The sequence below is a fragment of the Canis lupus genome, chromosome 1, assembly GCF_003254725.2.
Source record: "Canis lupus dingo isolate Sandy chromosome 1, ASM325472v2, whole genome shotgun sequence".
Lineage (NCBI taxonomy): Eukaryota > Metazoa > Chordata > Mammalia > Carnivora > Canidae > Canis > Canis lupus.
This window is the reverse complement of record NC_064243.1, coordinates 90868042-90887927: the sequence shown is the minus strand read 5'-3', so window position 1 is coordinate 90887927 and position 19886 is coordinate 90868042. Positions and strand designations below refer to the sequence as shown.

The 19886-nt window shown below is 42.6% G+C and overlaps 1 protein-coding gene across 5 annotated transcripts in view; it reads right to left on the bottom strand.

Annotated features, from left to right (window-relative positions):
- The window catches only part of SMARCA2 (SWI/SNF related, matrix associated, actin dependent regulator of chromatin, subfamily a, member 2), a 175119-nt gene that overhangs the window by 119137 nt on the left and 36096 nt on the right, over positions 1 to 19886 (bottom strand). For all 5 annotated transcript variants that reach the window (XM_025423415.3, XM_049092459.1, XM_025423418.3 and 2 more), the window contains exons 6-10: positions 16150 to 16276; positions 14050 to 14223; positions 12804 to 12977; positions 10132 to 10302; positions 2023 to 2076 (exon numbers count right to left, since the gene is read on the bottom strand). In XM_025423415.3, coding sequence (XP_025279200.1) covers positions 2023 to 2076; positions 10132 to 10302; positions 12804 to 12977; positions 14050 to 14223; positions 16150 to 16276 — 700 coding nt within the window. The remainder of the gene's footprint in view (positions 1 to 2022; positions 2077 to 10131; positions 10303 to 12803; positions 12978 to 14049; positions 14224 to 16149; positions 16277 to 19886) is intronic.

Below are 19886 nucleotides of genomic sequence, written 5' to 3'. Positions count from 1 at the left end.
CTCGGCCACTGGTACCTGGGCGCGTGATAAAGCCAGAAGCTCTGCTCATCTGAAACCAGGCGGATGGACTGAGACTGAGCTGAAGTTCATTATTAGATGCTCCATGAAAAATAGCTCGCTCAGAAAATTAAGAGAATAAATGCAACTGCAGAGGCTGTGTTTAACCTACTTCAGAGAACGGATTGTTTTAAAAGGCCTAAAAAAATGGAGTAATCCTATGCAAATGAACGCTACTGATTATAGGGTGCCTACACCTGTAGGACAGACCCCCAAGCAAGACGCTGGCTTGGAAATGCTTGATTTGTGAGCAATCCAAGTTATCTATCTCCTTAAAAGTAATTATTAATTGGACTTAAATAAACATGATAAGAAACACAGGATACTACTGTAGCTTATCTTCCGTATTTTATAATAGGAAGCGACCAAGAAAAAAAGAAAGTTCTTTCTCCCTTCTCCTTCAACACAACACTGTCAGAATAAAACAACAACGACAACAATATATTAGTGATTATCCGCCCAAAAAGGCTTTAAAAAAAGAAAAGGCCTACTCCAGACTGTCTTTTCTTTTTTCTTTGATGCGTGCTAAAGCAACAGATGCAAACACCATTACTCTGCATGCGGGAGGCCTTCGTCGTTCAGGTGAAAGGGCGTCTATACACCCACGCGATAAAGAAGGAAATCTACCAGTAGCTATCACCTCCCTTGGAAAAGTCATATTCCATTATCTTGAACTATTATAACACAGTCTGTTTTATTGCTTATGTCATGCCTCAGAGAAAATCGGGAATCACTGTAGCTGGAATTAGAACTTTGGCAAAAGCACTGAACCAGCATGGCAGGGTGTAAGAACATTATTTCAAAACAAACTGAGCAAGATGTCCACTTTGCCAACTTCAGCAAACAGAATGCACATGTGTTAAGATTAAAAAAAAGAAGAAGAAAAGAAAAAGAAAAAAAAAAAAGGTGCATGTCACACCAAGATCGGTGGCTAATTTTCCCAAAAGATAATAAGAGGTAGAAGCGCTGTGACACTAACAAGTTAAATCTCTCCCGTGTGCCTGTTAATTACAGACCGATGAGAGGCACGCTTAGGTAAGGCTGGGGGCTTTTACGAATTAGTGTTGTTCCTGAGTGCTCCAATATATAGTATTCTTCCCCCAGAACGGCCCACTGAGACTGCTGTACACATTAGACACTTCTCCTGATCCTTTCTTTCCTTGTGATGGATTACAGTGGTTAAGCAACATTTACTGTTCAAGAAGTTTCTGCACTGAATAGTGGTTTCGACCTTTTTTTTACTGGGTCTAGGTTGTTCACATTCTCCGTATGCCTCACATGCACAGATTCTAGAAGAGTCCCCCAAGCAGATTTATCAGAATCTGTGAGAGGAGAAGGCTGTTTGAAACAAACGCCTTTCCACCCTGCTCAGAGGGGTATGCTTCCTCATGTGAATCCCTGAGCAGAGAACTTTTGAGTTTCTGGAGGAAATAAATCCAATAAGTAAGTAATTGTGTTCTCATGACTCAGGAGAAGGTTCAAAATTCTTGGAAATCACATTTAGGAATGTGCTGATGAATCTACAAAGAGGAGCTCTATCGTCAGCCTATACAAAAATGTAAATATGTAAACTGTGTTTATGGAGTTTTATAATTTCAAATTAGTAATAGATTAAGGAAACTGGGTCATATCTGTATCATTGATGGGGAAAATGCAATTACAGAATCACTTAAGATTTTTGTACATTCTATGTATTCATAAACATATATGCGCACGGAAGATTCCGGAATCATACACAAGAAACTTAATATCGGTTGATTGGCAGTCTGAGATGGAAGGAGATTACTTTCCAGTATACCCCTTTTACACTCATCTAATTTCCTACTATGCTAATGTACTACTATTTTTACTTAGAAGTGAATAGCTGAGTAAAAATGAAGTTGGTATTCACAGAAAATGGTGCTGTAGGGCATGGCGGGGACTCATGAGGCAGAACACAGCAGGAATGGGTGCAAAACCTCTCACCTCTCCATCTGGTCCCAGGGCAGACTCTCCTCCCTCGGCAATCTCTTCAGCCTTCTGCAAAACAATATCAGATGTTACATGTCAATCAAGAAGATGGCTACAGGAAGAATTTTGTGGCCAACTCAGTGGCACAAAGAGCACTTGAACACTACCCGCCACTGTCATCTAACAGAGCTTAAGTATTGTTGCCTTTTATTTCTATTTCTCTTCTCTGTCTGAGACAAGGTGTGTCTTTTTACTGGCAACTTGCAGGGAGCTACTGAAAGCCAGCTGTGTTTCAAGGCTGGCACACACCAAATGATTTGTGGATCACGCCTTCCAGGACCAAAGGGCTGAAGACGTGAGAGTATCAAGGCTTGAGGTCAGCACGTGAGATGTCTTTCTCGTGTTTGGCACCAGGAAGACAAATCCTGACGTCACCAGCTCACAACCTTCTAATTCCCCTTAGCAAGTTTTCTAAAAATGTCTATCGCCAGTAAACTTGGAACCGCTCTCAGGTCATGAAAATACAGAATCATACAACATTCTGTGAGTTCTCTGAATGTTTTCCATTCTACCTAATTGGCTTTTCATATGACATGGTATTTCCACAGTGGGTAAGATGAGGAGATTTGATGCAGATACTGTGATCTCATGAAAAATTCTATCATCTCCCATTTCCTAAATATTTCAATATCTTAGTCCATTAACCTCTATGTGCCTCAAAGACAGCCTAAATGAAAAGCTAAGATTATGTCACGTTTTGTACATACCCGAGAGAGTCTCATCTGCAATAAACACAAAAGATTCTCAAATTTCTTACATTTGTAACAACCCTCCTGACAAGTGAAATCTTTACCATCACCTTTACAGAATTCTCATTTTAAAGTTATTGCTGGAAAACTACATATTCCTCTGTGTGAGGAGAGAAAAAAAAAGAAAACACAACTTTAGTCATGTCCTTTATCAAGACATTTAAGAAAATGAGCTTTCCTCCCCTGGGCTCTTTAGTTAATTAAAAATATATATAATGATACAGAATCGATATTAACTCTACTTTGTTTACTTAAGGCATCGATTATATAATACATTTTTGCTTTCCATGGAAATAACTCAATTGTCTCTTGACAAAACAGCTTTTATAGAAAATGTTCAAAGTCCACCCTTTGGTCTATGCTGAAGGAAGAGCAGTTCCCACAAATGTTTGAAATTTTTGAAGTTCTTTCAAATTTTTCTTACAAGAAATACATGTATATATATATTTTGCCAAAGCACAAGGCATGAAAAAAATGTAGTGTTTCTAGCAAAGAGTAGGAAATAAAATGCTCCCTTTGGTTATGTTTTCCCCCTCAAATTTAATTTTCTATTTGTGCCACCCCAAAGTGAAAACGTTTACAAGCTCAAAAGGAATGATCAGCATTGAAAAGCCCCAGGCCCTAGGTCTAGGCTATGGATACAGAGAACAATGGCAGAAAAGCTCAGAAAAGAAACCAGCAGCCCCTAACAGTTCCACTTTTGGAATTCTCAGGCGACTGTTTTAATTAATGGGAGAAAGTCAATTAATCCCGCCATTCTTTCCATACACATCAGAAATAAGCTACAAATTTGGCCAACAAAGAGAAGCAAATGAGACAATGAATAAGCCAATTTCCAATATCTAGCTAGTGGAACTGGATCACTGTCTCAATGAATAGTACGTTTAAAAGCTTGAAGGACCATAAATAATAGATTCGAAACCATTCTAAGGGATACTCGTCTATGACTATGCTACTGACTCGCTAGAGTGGCATCTAAAAACTGCCCCACAATCAGGCCCTTCCTTTACTTAAAAATCCTCTAAACTCATTTCAAAAATTCCATTCAGTATCAAATTCGAGAGGCAATGTAACATGAGATTTGAGAAACTTGGTTCTAGAATTAGACCACCAGTATTTGACCCCCAGCTCTGTGGCTAAGTACGAGAGACCTCAGCAGTGTCATCTTGAGCAAATCTCTGTATCTTGGTTCCTCCTTTTGTAAAAAAAAGGGACAGGAACTGTCGCTCCCTACAAGGGAGGATCACGATCCAGTTCTGTGTGCACCATCCAAGGTTCCATGACATATATACAGCTAGCAGCAATCTCCACAACGTAAAAGATTCAATGGTAGTCCGAGGCCTATTCCTTTCTGTCTGTGAGGCTGGCTCTAGCACTGGCAGGAGTCAGGGATTTCTGTTTTGTCATTGGTGTCCCCCATCTCCCCACCCCAGCACCTACATGAGTCCCAGCACATAAGTAAATATTTGGTGAATGAAGGAAATAAAGAAAGCATCAAGAACAATGCTTTTCACTTAGCACACACACAATGAGCCATCAGGATTGTAATTAGAAGCCAATGTATCTGCAAGCCATAAAATAGTTAAGAAACACACACACAATTCCTCACTGAGCCAGCTGACACTCTGGGACAGGTCTCTCAGGAGCCCTGAACTTACACCCAAACTTGCTGTTACTACAAGAGGTGGAAGCCAGGTGGCAGTCTACTCTGTGGCAAGAGACGACACGTTCTCCCATCATGCCTTGGATTCTTGCAGTGTGGTGACCCTCTCTGGATCTCCCATCACACTCCTGCTTTATCCTCGCTGCCCACTCCTCCCCAGAAAAGACAAAACAAAACAAAACAAAACAACCCACTGCAGTTCATCCATGAATCAGGAACTAAAGGGACCCTGTCCTGGCTTCTTCCTACCTGCAAAAAGTTGGCAACTAATTATGCTGCTGGAGGGAAGGAGGGAGGGAGGGAGGGAGGGAAGGAGGGAGGGAGGGAGGGAGGGAGGGAGGAGGAAAATTTGCCTGCTGATGGAAGGGGAGAAGGAACACATTACTCATAACTGCAAACAACGTGACTTCCCAACTTCCAAGGCCAAGGGCAATTTAGAAATCTCACTCAGGAACGTTCACCAAGCCGTGGGCACAGCTACCTATCTTCCCGGCAGAAGCTAAGACAATCAGCCTGATAGGGGAGAGAAGGCAGACGAACCCTAGACGAGCAAACCCCGGGTCAGCCGAACCCAGGGGAATGAACCCCAGTGCAGCGCCACTCAGATGACCAGAACACAGGACACAAACAGCCTCAGTCTGTAAAGAAACAGTGTCATACCAAATATTTTACGATTTTACCATTCATATTATAAAGTGAATCCATTTTTCCCCCAGCAGGGCTGACTCTATGCTGAAACAACATTCTAAAGTGCTGGCTTCTTAATGGCTCCTTCTGTTTCAGTGGAGATCCAACTTCCAGAAACCACCCAGGTTCTTTTTACTGTCTGTCACTTAAGTGGACCTTTGAGTATGAGGACTGGTGATCAGGCAGTAAAAAATACCCAAGAATATCAAATTAACAGGCAGTTGCACATGACTATGGTCGCACCCTGCAGAGAAAGCCAATTCCAACATTTTTGACTCAAGTAACTGGTCGATCCAGTTAAGCAGGACTTTGATCCAAACTTCTGTTTTCACCCATTTTGATGCTGAACTAATCAAATGAATCTTATCTCGGTGGCATTGTGTTCACCTACCTTTACCACAGTCCCTACACTCAAAATGCCCAGAATTACCTTGGAGCCTTCCTTCCAGGGATGCCTGGGTGGCTCAGTCTGTTGAGTGTCTGACTCTTGGTTTTGGCTCAGGTCATGATCTCAGGGTCATGAGATCAAATCTTGCATCAGGCTCTGCTCTCAGCATGCAGTCTGTTTCGGATTCTCTCCCTCTCTCTCTTTCCCTACCTCTACTTGTGTACTCGCTCTCTTGCTCTCTCTCTCTCTAAAATAAATAAATAAATCTTTTGGAAAAAAAAAAAGCAAACAAAGAACCTTTCTTTCACCTGTGAAATTCTCCTTATAGGGGAAAATCCTCATCTTGGGGGGAAAATAGGAGAGAGAAAAGAGAAGAATTGGAGAGTAACCTGAATTTAAAAGAAATGTCTCTACCACATTTCTACTTTGTATCTCATGCTTTTTTTCACCAAAAATTGTACCAGGAGGTTTTTCTGACTTGTTGGTATCCAAAAATGATAAAAAACCCCCACACATCCTACTACTATACTGACCAGTACAGTATGCTGTGCCAGAAAGATTTCCCCTCCAAAACGTCACAGTCCAGAGATTTGCTTTTAACAGTGTTTGCTGAGAAAGAGAATGAAAGAACTTTCAGAAGGAAGAGCAAACACCACGATGCAAAAGATACTTGGCACAGCAGTCCTCCACGGATCCTCGGATCCTCGATGGTTCCTGTTAGTGTCGTGAGTTTCCAAGAAATGTCACACATTCGTAACAAGGGTGTAGTTCTGTTGGTATACCCTGCATTGAAAGATCTGGAAGAGGGAATGAAACACTTATTTTCGGCCTGAAGTCAACAACTCAGGAGGAGGGACCTGTGAAGGGACTACACTTCTTAGTTGGCTGGATGTGGGAGGTTGGGGCGTGGGGGAGGGGGTGAGGGTGGCTGGCCTGGGCTCCTCACTAGAGCTTAAGGAAAGTCACCCTAGAGCCCTGCAAGGACTACCTTATTACTACCAGAACCCAATGCAAATTAGAAGCCCCACAATTATGAAATGTTCTTTGTGGGAACTAGCAAGGGAGGTAGGTGTAAGCAGAGTCTACCAAAAATTATAAATCCTTTTTTCCAACTGCATGTCTCAGTGGTCAAAGAACTTGTCACTGTCCTGAATGACATTCCACCCAATACTTAACTGATCCTAACTGGGGGTGGGGTTGGGGGGATAGCCATTTATTCTCTCGATATCACAGAGAACATACAACATGGGAGAAAATACCTTATTTTCAAAAGAAAAAAAAAAACCCTTATAACCACATTTCAACAATTGCTCTCCTACATTTATACCACAGAGTGGTTTGATAAAATAACTACTATTTACTGAGCACTTCCTGTGTGCCAGGGCACCTTCTACATGCTTTTTTTTTTTTAAAAAAAAAGCTCTTATTTACTTATTCATGAGAGACACACAGAGAGGTAGAGACACAGGCAGAGGGAGAAGCAGGCTCCATGCGGGGAGCCCGATGTGGGACTCAATCCCAGGACCCTGGGATCACGTCCTAGGCCGAAGGCAGATGCTCAAACACTGAGCCAAAGGCTACATGCTTTAGATACACTTTTCCATGTAACCCCATCACCTTCTTAGGGATCCAGTGACTAAAGCACTAGGTAATAGATCTTTTAAGGAAATATTCTATAAGGGAATAAAAGCAGATTAGTATGATATGTTTTCTTACGCAGTTATTAGCTTACAAGTTGGCAGACTAGCATGACTTATTGGGCAATGGCCCAATTTTCTACGTTAGCATGTTCAATCCTATTTGTACACACCCTGGTGGCTTTATGTCGCCTCATGCCCTCTTTTTATCCTGTAGTCACCCAGCAGATGTTAGAGAACAATCATGGCAGGGGATAGAGACCTCAAGGTCATGCTGAGTGCGCATCGGAGTATGTTAATCCCATCACACTGCAAAGACCGGTTTCACATAATTAGATATTTCAATACTTTACAAATTATTCCTCCTCTAACACCTAGGTAGATACGTATAGCTCGCTTCCTTTTCTTTCACTTCAAGGGCATGAGTGGAAGGCCAAGCTGAGAATGAGAAGTTCTGGAATGATTTATAAATGTATACTTCATAGCAGTGGCTCTAATGGTGAGAACAGAGGCACAAACACGGTCATGGTAGGTTAAAGGAAACCCACTCTCCTGGTTACCAACAACAAGGAAACACAATACATTCTGGCAGAAAGAAAGAGGCCTTCTCTGTTACACCGGGGCAATATTTAAAAAAGAAAAAAAAATTAATCCTTTTCCAATTCAATCACAAGCTCAACCACACTCGTCTCTAACAGCGTAGACAGAGCCCCCCCGGATCCTAGCTGCCCTGTTGCTATAGCACGATGCTGTTAGTTCACTGGGTCAAGAAAAACAAAGGCTTCTTGATGCCTTACTTAATTAAAAAAAAACACAAACAAAAAACGAAACCGGACTGCTAATAGGCACAGCTTAATATTCAGTTCCATGGGGAGAGCTGAAAGGGTCAGCACAGAATCTTGAGGCTTCTGGACACAGCCTTCCTCCCCAGCAGAGAAGCTGGAAGCAGCCACTCTCAATCATTCACTCTAATGGAGGGAAGAGCCACAGATAATCCAGACTGCCAAATAATCAGCTTTTGAAAGCATCCGTTTCCTTTGCACATGAATAAAGGTGCATCTGGAATTAGGTAACTCGCTCTGAAACCAAGTCTCGGTGCCCTGTGAAAGAGACGGTTTTCAGGAAGGCCTGGGAAGGGGGCCTGGTTTCTTTTGTGTCCTTTCTTTATAACCCCACATGTCCCAGTGAGATGGTCCCCGGAAAGAAGGGGCAGAGGGCTGATGAGAAAGTGACGATTCTGCACCTTCGATCACGTGGGATGTCCTGCAGGAGCCACCCAGAGGTTCCCACGGGGCAGATAGGGGCGGCTTTGGTCTGAATCATTCATTTGGTAGGAAATCAGGCCCCCTCCCCAATTTGGCTCCCCGTCTTTCCTTCACAGAGTTTATGATTATATATTTAGGTGCGTATCTGACCAACGTCGGTCTGTCTCTCGCTCTCTGATGGAATTGAGAGACAGGGTAAGTATGCTTTTCCCCCAACATCTCCTTCTCTCTCCCCCAGCATTCAGCAAGCTGCTTAGCTCACAGAAAGTGATCAGTTCCTATTTGTCGGGCAAACAGAAAAAAGAGAAAGAATACGTGCTACCAGCACACGTGAAGGCAAGAGTTTGGAAGGAGAGAGCCAACCTAGAGATCACATGCCGTTGGCAGCACCAGGAAAAATATTATGGCAGGTTCCGGCTTTGTACAGATGAACACAAAAATACAGGCATGATCACGATCACTCAATTATATATATTATATATCTATCTTTTCTTTGCCTACAATGATAGAACAATCTAGTATCATGACAGGAATCTATTAATTATAAGCCAGAAGCACAAATCTGGGCCATTAGCTTTTAATACGCACACAAAAAAAATGTAGAAAGTGAACTTCAGTACAAAAAAAACACCAACAGTGACGTTTTTGGGGTTACCTCTGCAAAATCCCCCTTCTGATTAGGAAAAGCAAAAACCGTCACTTCTTGGGGTCACCTCACGGAATGTTACAGAATTCTGTTTCCCCGTGTGCTCTTCCCTGACTCTGAACACGTCCTCTTAAAAGTCAGAAATGGGGAGCTGGAATTCTGCAGTCTGTCATGCTACCTTGACAAGAAAATGAGGTATTTCTCACCGACGAAACATCTAAATCCAAGCCCTGAGTCATCATCCCTTGCTCAGCTTCACCATGCGGGAACCTATCTTATACCAGAGGAGTCAGGTGCAAGGAAGGCGCCTTCTCCATCATTTATTCCTCCTCCTTAATTACGAAGCAGGTATGAGAATTCAGGAGCCATGAAATTAATTATTTTTTGCAAAAAACATTTTGTTCAGTTATTCAGTGCAGAGAATACACGATTAAATGCCACCCATCTTCCATCCCCACCACCTTGACGAAGACTTCCTGTTTCCTGCGGGCATGTGCTGCCCGGGGCCAGTCAGGCTCTGCCAGGAAGACCCAATACGAACCAAGAACAAAACCTCTAGACCACTCGAGCTTCAAAGAGGCTCCGCCTTCACAGGTCTGTCTACACAGGCAGTTCACCCTTGCATGGCCACATGATGGCCAGAGAGCACAGCATCTAAATATCACCTTTTCCTTTGCATGCTAATGAGGCGATACTCTACTTAAGCAAACACTTCTGTAGGCCCACATTTTTCCTCCTTCTATTGACCATGTACACTTAATTTTGAAACACGGTGTGAAATAAGAATACAGACTGAACTGTTGCAGTTCGGTACTTGGCACCCATTGCACGCCCACCTCCAACATCCTGCCTGGTGTGCCTGGTCACCTCCCTCACGCCGTGCCCAGGTGCACAAGCAGTTTTTGCAACTCAGTTGTCTGAACCTTCCACCAGGGCAGTGAGGAGCGTGTACTAAAAAACCTTCAACTGGCCCCTGATCACATGCAACCCACCCCCCACTGACTTGGCCGCTGCCACCAGGGCGCTCACCTTCTTCCTCCTCCTCCTCTTCTTCTTCTCTTTGGCTGCTTGGGCTTGCTTGTGCTCCCAAACCAGGTTGGTCAGGTTGGCCACATACTCGTCAGTCTGCTGCAGAAGGTAAGCCAAACGCCTGTCTTTCTTTTGATCGATCAGTTTCCTGTAGCCCTCTTCATCTTCAGCCTAGTAAGGAAAGGACATGATTGGAGCACAGTGAAGATCGGCTGGTAACTCCACTTTCCACTCATCACTCTCCATCACGGTCTGAACTTTGACTGGTGGTGAATGCAGCAAACCAAATGATCCAGGCTGCACGAATTACCATGCACCATCGGGGATGTGGATGTGCCCGGGGGCATGATGCCTGAGTCCCAGGACACAAGACCACACTTATTTTCCTGGTATGGGCAAGCACTTTGAGTCAGCTCTTTGTTCTCCTAGATTTCTTTGCACCAAAAAATTGTTAAAATTTGACAATTCACCATCCAAAGTGTATCCTCGACTTTGTGGCATGCAAATTTTTAAGAACAACCCATAGCAGGGAGAAGAGTATAGTCTCTCATATAACCAACACGAGGCTACTGCAACTAATTCATGATGACTCCCATCTCATGGCTACCTTTCCCACAACTTCTCTTCCTAATCCCAAACTGGACTATCCTGCAGCAAATTCCAGATATAATGTTGTTTCATTCAGTAACATTTCAGTAAGCACTTTTTAAAAAAGATTTTATTTATTTGAGACAGAGCAAGAGAGCAGGAGGGGGGAGGAGAGGCAGAAGCAGAATCTTCACTGAGCAGGGAGCCCGATGTGGGGCTCAATCCCAGGACTCCAGGATCATGACCTTTGGAGGCAGACACTCAACCCACTGAGCCATCCAGGCGCACTTCAATAATCATTTCTAAAGGCAAAGACTCAAATGGACTTTGACTGTAATAAGTGCAACTTCTGATACATAGAAGCATTACAAACATTGCAGTTGATGGAAAATGTCAAATTCGGGGGGATTTTTGTCACAGACCAGCACAGCACAGAGGGCCTAGGTGACTGCAGACAAGGCATTTAGCACCTGGAGTCTGATGCTGCTAAGCAATAAAACAGATCCAGTAATTTCCACCTCTACCTCCCATTAAGCAACATTATGAGGTTAAATGCAATAAAAACTGACGTACTCTGAGCCATTTCAAGAGAAATCTGTTTTACACATCCCAATAAAAGGACATCTCAAAATATTTTCCTTGTGTGAAGCAGGATAAAAGGGACATGTCACAAAATCCTCAAGAGACAAGTGCACTGCAGAAATGCTGAGGATCTTCAGTCCTGGGGTGTCACTTCGGCATATGCCCGAGTGACAGCAGTTTCATCACCCAGTCTGGCTGCTGTCTGCCCCGTGCATGAGCCTGAACCTCAAATGCTATTATAACTCTAATTGCATTTGGTTATGGTTGATCTCACTTGAAGAAAGAGTGATAAAAAAACTTCAGTTTCTCTGTTATCTGTATATTCCATCATTTAATTGCAAAAATTAATGATTTGCAAATGCCTAATCATTAGTGTCAAGCCAATCTGTTACTGAAGTTCTAATATAGTTTCACTCCAGTTGAATCAGACAAATTTGACTGCTTGCTGCTCAGATCACTATGAAATGGCCTCCCTAGCTAGTTAGAAATCTAGCGGACAGTCCTCTCCTTTCCCCCACTCCACCAAAAAAAAAGGAGGGGGACATGGGGGTGGGTGGTGAGATTTAGTAGCACCTGGACGCAGAGACTTTTAAAACACAGTGTTTACTCTCCAGAATCCAAAAAAGATAATGAACACAAAATGCCAACCATAATCCCATCAAGGAAGACAGAGTCACTTGAAATTTTCCAGGGATGTAATTAGGGGCCAAAGCTAACGATTTCATCTCCATCCCATACTCCGGCATTATGTCCGATAGAATGTGCAGTATCCCCTCATTATAGATCACACACACTTTTCTGAAATCCACGGTGTGCTCTGGGGTCCAGTTCCAAAAATGAATGGTCAATAAAGCTGGATACCCAGGCCAACGATGTAAACCAATCCCTTCTGTATTTAACCGTCCATTAAGAAAATAACAGCACAAATGTAATGATCCACGAATAGCCTTTGACAATAAAACAGCCATAACCGAAAAAGTAACATTTCAAAATTAACTTAAAAATCACTTTTTACTCTGTTAGGAAGAATTTTCTACCACTAAAAAAAAAAAAAAAAAGATAAGCACCAGAGGCTTCAAAAAACAGACCTTCTTTGAGTCTAAGACACACAACTTCATGACACACTCACTCAAAACAACCTGTGTCATTAGTCTCAAAGAGGCAATATTTTAAAAAGAACGACCATATCCATCCTTCTAGATTTGTTTGGTAAGCCTCCTACAAACTGTACCTGCCTTGATGTGAGAAGCTATCCCCTGCATGGCAAGGCTACCCAGGATACAGAGATATTATACACTCATCAGCTGTGGCCATGGATTTGCGGCATGCGTTGTCGAGGAAGGAGAAGGTGCTTTCACTCTATTCACATTTAGTTCAAAGGGGTGTGTTCATGTATCTGATAAGCTGCTTTTACCCACTCTTGCTATGGTGTATTTAACACCCACAATACGGGTGTATGCAAGGACCCCATGGGCCTGGGTCCCCGCAGGCAAGCCCCTTACCATCAGTCTGCGCATTCTCTCCTTCTCGATTCGCTCCGTCTCTTTTTTCTGCTCTCTCTCAGTGTTGGCGTGCCAAGTTGCCACCGCTTTGGACAGCTTCTGGATCTTCCCAGCCACAGACCGATGGTACTCCTTGAAATCCTTTGCATGTTGCAAAATGCTGTTCAGGTATTCCTACAGGACCCAAAGGGAGAAGGAAAAGGACGCTTAAAGTCTATTTCCCAATGTCATCTGAGATTTCAGTGCAGCCCAGGAAAACGCTCAGTGAGCACTTCACAACAGTGGAAGACTAGAATCTTCTGTGAGGCAGGTGCCCTGCTATGTCTCCTGGTAGCTGAGCTGTGGGCTCTGGGGCTGGTGGGAAGAGGCGCCAGCTTGTGGAAGAGAAGCGTCTAGGACCATGGATATGGCCTCATGAAAAAAAGCAAAACCAAGGATTAACAGAAGCCCGCAAAATGGTGAGGACAAATTTAAAGCAAATCACCCTTGAATCAACCCGAGGGAAGCAGATATTTCTAGTGAGAGCCAGGTTATAAAAGTAATGCCTCTTCTGCTCTGACTTAAATGCCTTAGCCCCGAAATTTGAAATCAGGTGCGGGAGGGGCAGCTAAAATCACTGCACAGAGTTTGGACTGACTTTTTAAATAAAGGCGAGGAAATGCGAACCAACGAAAACCTGACATTTTTCAAAATAAAACTGAAGCCGGGGCACTAAATTAAGCCCAGGAAAACAAACAAAATTTGTAGGACTGCAATGCAAAAATCAAATCCTACATCAAACTATTTCCAAACCCCTAGAAAAGGATGTTTTAAAATATCTGTCCCTATGAAACCTCCAAGTGGGCCCTTGAAAAGCCCAGGAGACTGTATTTATATTTGCTATAAGAACTACTGGTTTTGCTCTCCTCTTGCCTCTTCCAAGTGCCCGCTCCTCGGGATTTTGCCCCAGGCAGCCCACCCTTGCCCATCCAGCGGGGCACCAGCCAGGGGGATGAGGAGGGAGACACCTGCCTGGAATGCAGAAAGCAGGGTCCTCCAGCAGCCCGGCAGGGCCTCCCTGCACCTTACATGGGGCGGCTGGACCGTGGGAGCTCCAGGGGACCTTTCTGCTCTGGGATGTGCCCACTGCCCACCATGGGATGTCCTTCAGTCCTTCTGGCTCAATCGGAGCTCTTGGTCAGGGTGGGGGGCACCTCTGCCCACATGGAGCGGGGGGGGGGGTGCCCCACCATCCACGCCTCCGTACCTGGTGCTTCTGGCGGCGCTTCCTCTCCTGCTCGATCTTTTGCTGCTTCTCCAGCTTCTCTGTCATGCGGGCCTCCCGCAGGGTCTGGCGCTTGCTCCGCTTGTAGGCTTTGGAGTTGAGGGCCGTCTCCAGGGTTGTGTCCCGTCGCATGCAGGCCACCACCTCCTGTCTCAGCTGTCAAGGGAAGGGAGCAGTTGGAGAGGCTGCGGACACAGAGGCCTGGCTCCTGGGCCCTGCCCTGCTCCAGCTCCCAGTTAGCGGGGCCGACTGCAGGGGCTCCACGAGGTTCCAACCACAGCTAGACTTTTGGTACACTGGGGGCCTGAATCACGCCAAATTTACGTGGTATTTTCAAAAATGGTATAAGTTTCCTTTCTACGCAATTCAGATAAAGGGGGATAAAACACACCAATGTATCCTGCACTACAGCACTATAAAAAAAAAAAAGCAGATGCTGTATTGGTTTTTAAATAAATTAATTTATTCTGTTTAATTATTCTAATGATATTAATTAGTTAATGAGCTTTTGAAATATTTCACTTCATTTTAAGTGCCATACTAACATTCTCTTTGTGTCTAAAGATTAGCTTTAATGAGGCTCTGCAAAAAAGAGTGGAAAGATCACTTCCTGTTCACGTACAGTAACAGCAGGTATTCAAACAATATTAATTCAATGTTAATTCTCATATAAAAGATGGGAAATACTGGCTTTGGCTTCCACCCACTCCCAGTGATGATATTCTTCAAGACATTTAAATTTCACACTACATCATGGACTTCTTTTAGATTATCAACAATGCGGTATCTTACTCATGTTGTACGTTATGTGGTGGTAGCGGGGGGCAGGGTTGGGAATATACATTAAAATAATAATTCAGTTGAATTTCAAATCAGCATTAATTACAGTTAATTCACTGGGAAACTTCATAGATAATGGATTTCTCTACAATGTCAAGCAAAAAAGCAGAGACCAGTGAGTCCAGCATAGTGAAGTGAATCCGAATATAATCTTATTTGTGAAAATATACTATATTATTAATCACTTCACACTACTTTATCAAGCATTTCACCAAGGCATTGCATGACGTCACCTATAAGAAAGGAAGTAAATGGAACTCAGAGTCTTTTATTTTCTTTCTTTTCCAATTTCAGCTGAAACCTACTCCCCACAAAGCTACGGCCAACTAGCCCCCTGCCACCATGGATGCCCTCTTGTGACATTATAATTAATAGGGCAAATGTGCTCCCAAGTTCATAGGATGGTAGCCCTGGGGTGGCCTTGTGATTTTAGTCACATCCTGCAATAGACCGTGTCATGCAATTCAATACTTCCAAACTACTTTCATTCATTAATAATTCGTTTTGCATGCCCTGAGACTCTCACCAAGTAAAACCCACCTGCTTGACGAGCACACGTTCCTCTTCCTCTTTGGCTAAATGAGGCAGTGTGCAGGCCAGCAGACCTGCACCTTTTGGGCTCCACAAAACAAAACTCACCAATATAAAAATTAGCTCTACGTCATTTCGCTAGTGTCCCACTGACTTAGCAATGATAAAAATAGATCATCATGCCAGCCTTCACTCATCAGTGACTACGAAGAACCAGAGCAAGAACAATAGATAACAGTCTACTGACCAGCCAACACATGGGGGTCTGATGGGGTCAAACAGTTTTATGTATTTTTATAAGTAATTAGCTATTAATTCAGTAGGGTGCCTAACAAATCATATTTGTTCAAATTATTTTCAAAGACATGGCTAGAATTTTGCATCTGTGTTTACAAGTTCCTACTCTCCCACCTTCTTGAATTTTCTTTGGAGTCATAAAGGCAAAGCTATCCCATTTGTTCTCGAGGTTGCATCCACGGAAACAAAATGCCATTACTCTGACTTTGGAAACCGTAATAGAGGAGAAAAAAAATGTCTCTGATACACAGAAGAAAAAAAAAAGAATAATAAGCAATTCATCTTCGTTACTCATAGCTCTATGCTGCTGGTCTAAAAGATACACTATTTTACTAAGTTTATATCTTTATAACAATATTGAACAGACTTACATTTATTTCCTACATCTTAGATTCGCTGGGGAAAAGGTATTACCTGACGTTGGAAATTGAGTAACCGAAGTGCTTTCAGTTCCACAGTTGCTTTAGTTCGTAAATCTGGTGGCAAAGAGCCAGGCAGGTTTTCCAGTTCTTGTATCCTATGAGCTATGCGAGCCTGAAGCCTTGAGGAGACAAATGAAATGAGGGAAGGGTGAGGTGGAAATGTACATTACAATTTAACCTTAATGATAAACAATAACCCTCAGGTCTAAGTTCCGGGCAAGACACATTCCAGATGTTGCTTGTTGGCCAATTTCCGACGCCCTACTAGATTTTCTGATTTTAAACAGAGAAGAGCTACCTTTGCATGAATGCAGACAGGTGCTGTATGTTACCCAACACTCTGGCCTTCTTCATTAACCTCTCTCTAGCACCCAGAAAAGAAGGGCTCGTGATACATCCCAGAGGGAAATCAGGGGCCAGAGCTCGCTTTGAACAGGGAGAAAACGGAGAGACAGAACAGTGTGATTTGCTCCCAAATGCCCAGCCAGCCAGCGTGCATTGCTGAGACAACAAGAGTTTTCTTCCCAAGTTCTAGTTCTGTCCTAGGCAACCGGGCCATTTGCCCTTCTTGCCAAGATGCTGGTGACAACAGCGGTTAAAGCTGAGTGAACAAGAGCAGTTTTAGGTGCTGAGGCCACAGAAATCAGCCAACCCCAAAACATTCAGAGAGAGCCCTGCCAACCACAACCACTTCCTCTGTGAGCAGTGCCTGTCTGAGTAAAGAAAAGGCAAATTAGGCATTTTTAAAAATCAGGCTTGGGGTAGCAGTAGATGATAAAGCAGCAGTGTTTAAAAACTATGAATTTCTAGAAAAGGATTGCTGGGGATTTTCACCTAGGACATCCTCTAAAATAGAGCTGCAGGCCCTTCTTCGTTATAATATAGGCGGAGCAGAAAAGACAAGACATCGCCCTTTCTTCATTCAGTTGGGATACTTTTACTGTTTGCCTGTATAAACTGGCTTCAGGGTTCGCCTGCATCCTAGTCTTACAAATAATTACACACCATTTAAATCTATTTCCAGGATCACCTCCCTCCAAATTTGGGGCAGAAGTGTCTTGGAAGAGACTTCATGAAGAATAGTAGAAGGTAGTAAGTTAAAGTAAGTTAGCATTAACTATACTAACATGTATCTAATGAACAATTTTCTTTAATTCTTTTTCCCTTCCTCCTTCTCTCTCTGTCTCACACACACACACAAACATACAAACACACACACACACACACACCAGCACACATCCATGAATGCACACACACATGCACACATGCTTCCCTACAAGGTTAGTGCTATAATGGTCCCATCTTACTAATGACAAAATTCAGGTTTGGAGACAGTAAGAAGCTGGCAGATTTCACAGAGCTACTAAAGAAGGGAACCCAGACAAGAGCCCTTATTTGCCTGGCACCTGCAGTCACCACACACAATTAATATACACTTTCTAACTGTAGCTTTCCTAGGCCTCAACTATAAAAGCTGATTATTTAAGGTGTTTTTAAAACTCCCTAACATGCAAGGCTCCTGGCTGGCTCCGTTGGTGGAGCATGCAACTCTTGATCTCAGGGTTAGGAGTTCAAGCCCCACGTTGGGTGTAGATATTACTTAAAAAATAAAATCTTAAAAAACTAAAATAAACACATAAATACAGATCTGTTTTATGGTTTTATCATCCTTTAGCATGCTGTGTGTTAACATGAAAAAGTGAAATCTTGTCTGACCTAGATGTCACAAAGTATCTTAATACTTCATTTAGCCCAAATATCAAAATGAGAGCTTTAAAAAACAAAAACAAAAACAAAATAACTTAGAGCTGTTTGCTTTGGTAGAGAAAGAAATGTCATTTTTTTTTCAAAACTTCAAAAATGATAGTAAGGGAAACATCATTTTTTTCACTGACTTCACTAGAAGTAATATTATGACAGATTCCTATTTTATTTGGTACACACATGTTATTAATTCTGATTTACTGAATGATTTATCATCATAATGTGCTATTAGTAGTGCTGTCATTGTTATCACGCTGTTATTTCAGTTATAGGTACCAACACAAGCAATCACACCTTTAAATGGCTTAACTTTGCAACAGACTAAACATTTGTGAGTTCAAACAACACTAATAAACTTCCATCATTTTTGAAGTAAAGAAATAAATTAAAATTAAAATAAAATAAATAAAATAAAAATAATAAACTTCCACTATTTTACTCTTTTGATCAAATTGTTCAGAATTTTCCAACATTCTTTCACATTCTTATTATTATTGATACTCATGGGATTCTTATTTTGGATTTTTTTTTTTAACTGTAGGAACAAAAGGTGCATTTCATTTGTCTAATTCAATTTTTAAAATATTGACATAACCAAAAATTTCCAAAACTAAGCCAAAGACGATGCATGTTAAAAACCTATTGTAGTTTTTTTTTTTTCAAATATGTGATTTAAGTGGAACAAAAAAAAAGCCTTAAACTGAACAGCTTTACCCATGTAGAAAGAAGGCTGTACTACAGGAAAATTAGGTATCACAGTGGGGAAAGTAAGGGCTGGTGATTTGGTTATGCTGCTTCCTTGGTTCTAGATTTGCAGCAGACCTTTCTCATTTGAATATCCCAGAACCCCAACCATCCCTTGGCATTCTGGTTTACTCTCTTTGATAAAGTGGGTCAGGTGCAAAATTAGAGGTATAGAGGTATAGCTGCTTTTCCTTAATCTTCTAAAGGTCTGTGGAAATAGGACTAACCAAATAATCTTAGGATGGTTGCAGACAGAGTCAGGGAGGCAGGAACAGGGGGGCAGATGGAGCCTCAGAGTAGTTGGGGAGCTAGCGGGGGGGACCTCTCCCCAAAATATCTGCTTCTCCAAAGGGCCTAGTAATTTGCCAGTGAATCTCAGATTCCCCAGCACAAAAGAATCTTTCTTTCACGGAAGGGAGGCAAGAAGTGCAAAGTGCAAGCATTTAAACTATAGAATGGGAAAAGTAGATTCCAGAGTAAAATTATATGCATTCAGTGCAGCCCATGGTGGGTGGGCAGCGAGGGTCTGGGAGGGGCTCCTTTAATGCAGAAAATTTTATCTCCTTGTGGTGGCTGTTGTTGTTAATAGAAATCTTCATTTTAAATAGTGCTCCTCTCCAGACAATTTCATCTCCCCATCAATGGGATTCAGCAGGTAGCCTGATAAGGAGATTCAGGATTCTAAACTTCCTGAAACAACAACACATGTAATACTGCATAACTGCAGGAGACTCATTTAGTGTCCTCACGAGCACAGAAAATTGAAGCAGAATTAGGTCACTCAGGTTTTTCATACAGATTGAACAGTAAATCAAGAGGGGTTACTGTTCCGGCAAGAAAAAGAGTTCCATTAAAGGTAACAGAATATTTGTTCAGGTCCAGAGGAGAAGTTTATGATTCCTGTAGGAGAGTTATTTGAACAGAAAATGACACTGGTACATTTTGTTCCTTCAAGAAGCTGAGTGACACTTAAGAAAAGAGAGAGAGAGAGACTGACTTTTTGTAACTTCTGCTGATAAAACGGACCTTGGTAATTTTCAAGAAGGAATGTCAGGGTTGCAATTGGGAGTATGGCAGGACAAAAAATAAACTAAACAGACTATGCTTGGGCACCTGGGTGGCTCAGCGATTGAGCATCCGCCTTTGGCTCACGATGTGATCCCAGGACCCTGGGATAGAGTCCCACATCAGGCTCCCTGCATGGAGCCTGCTTCTCCCTCT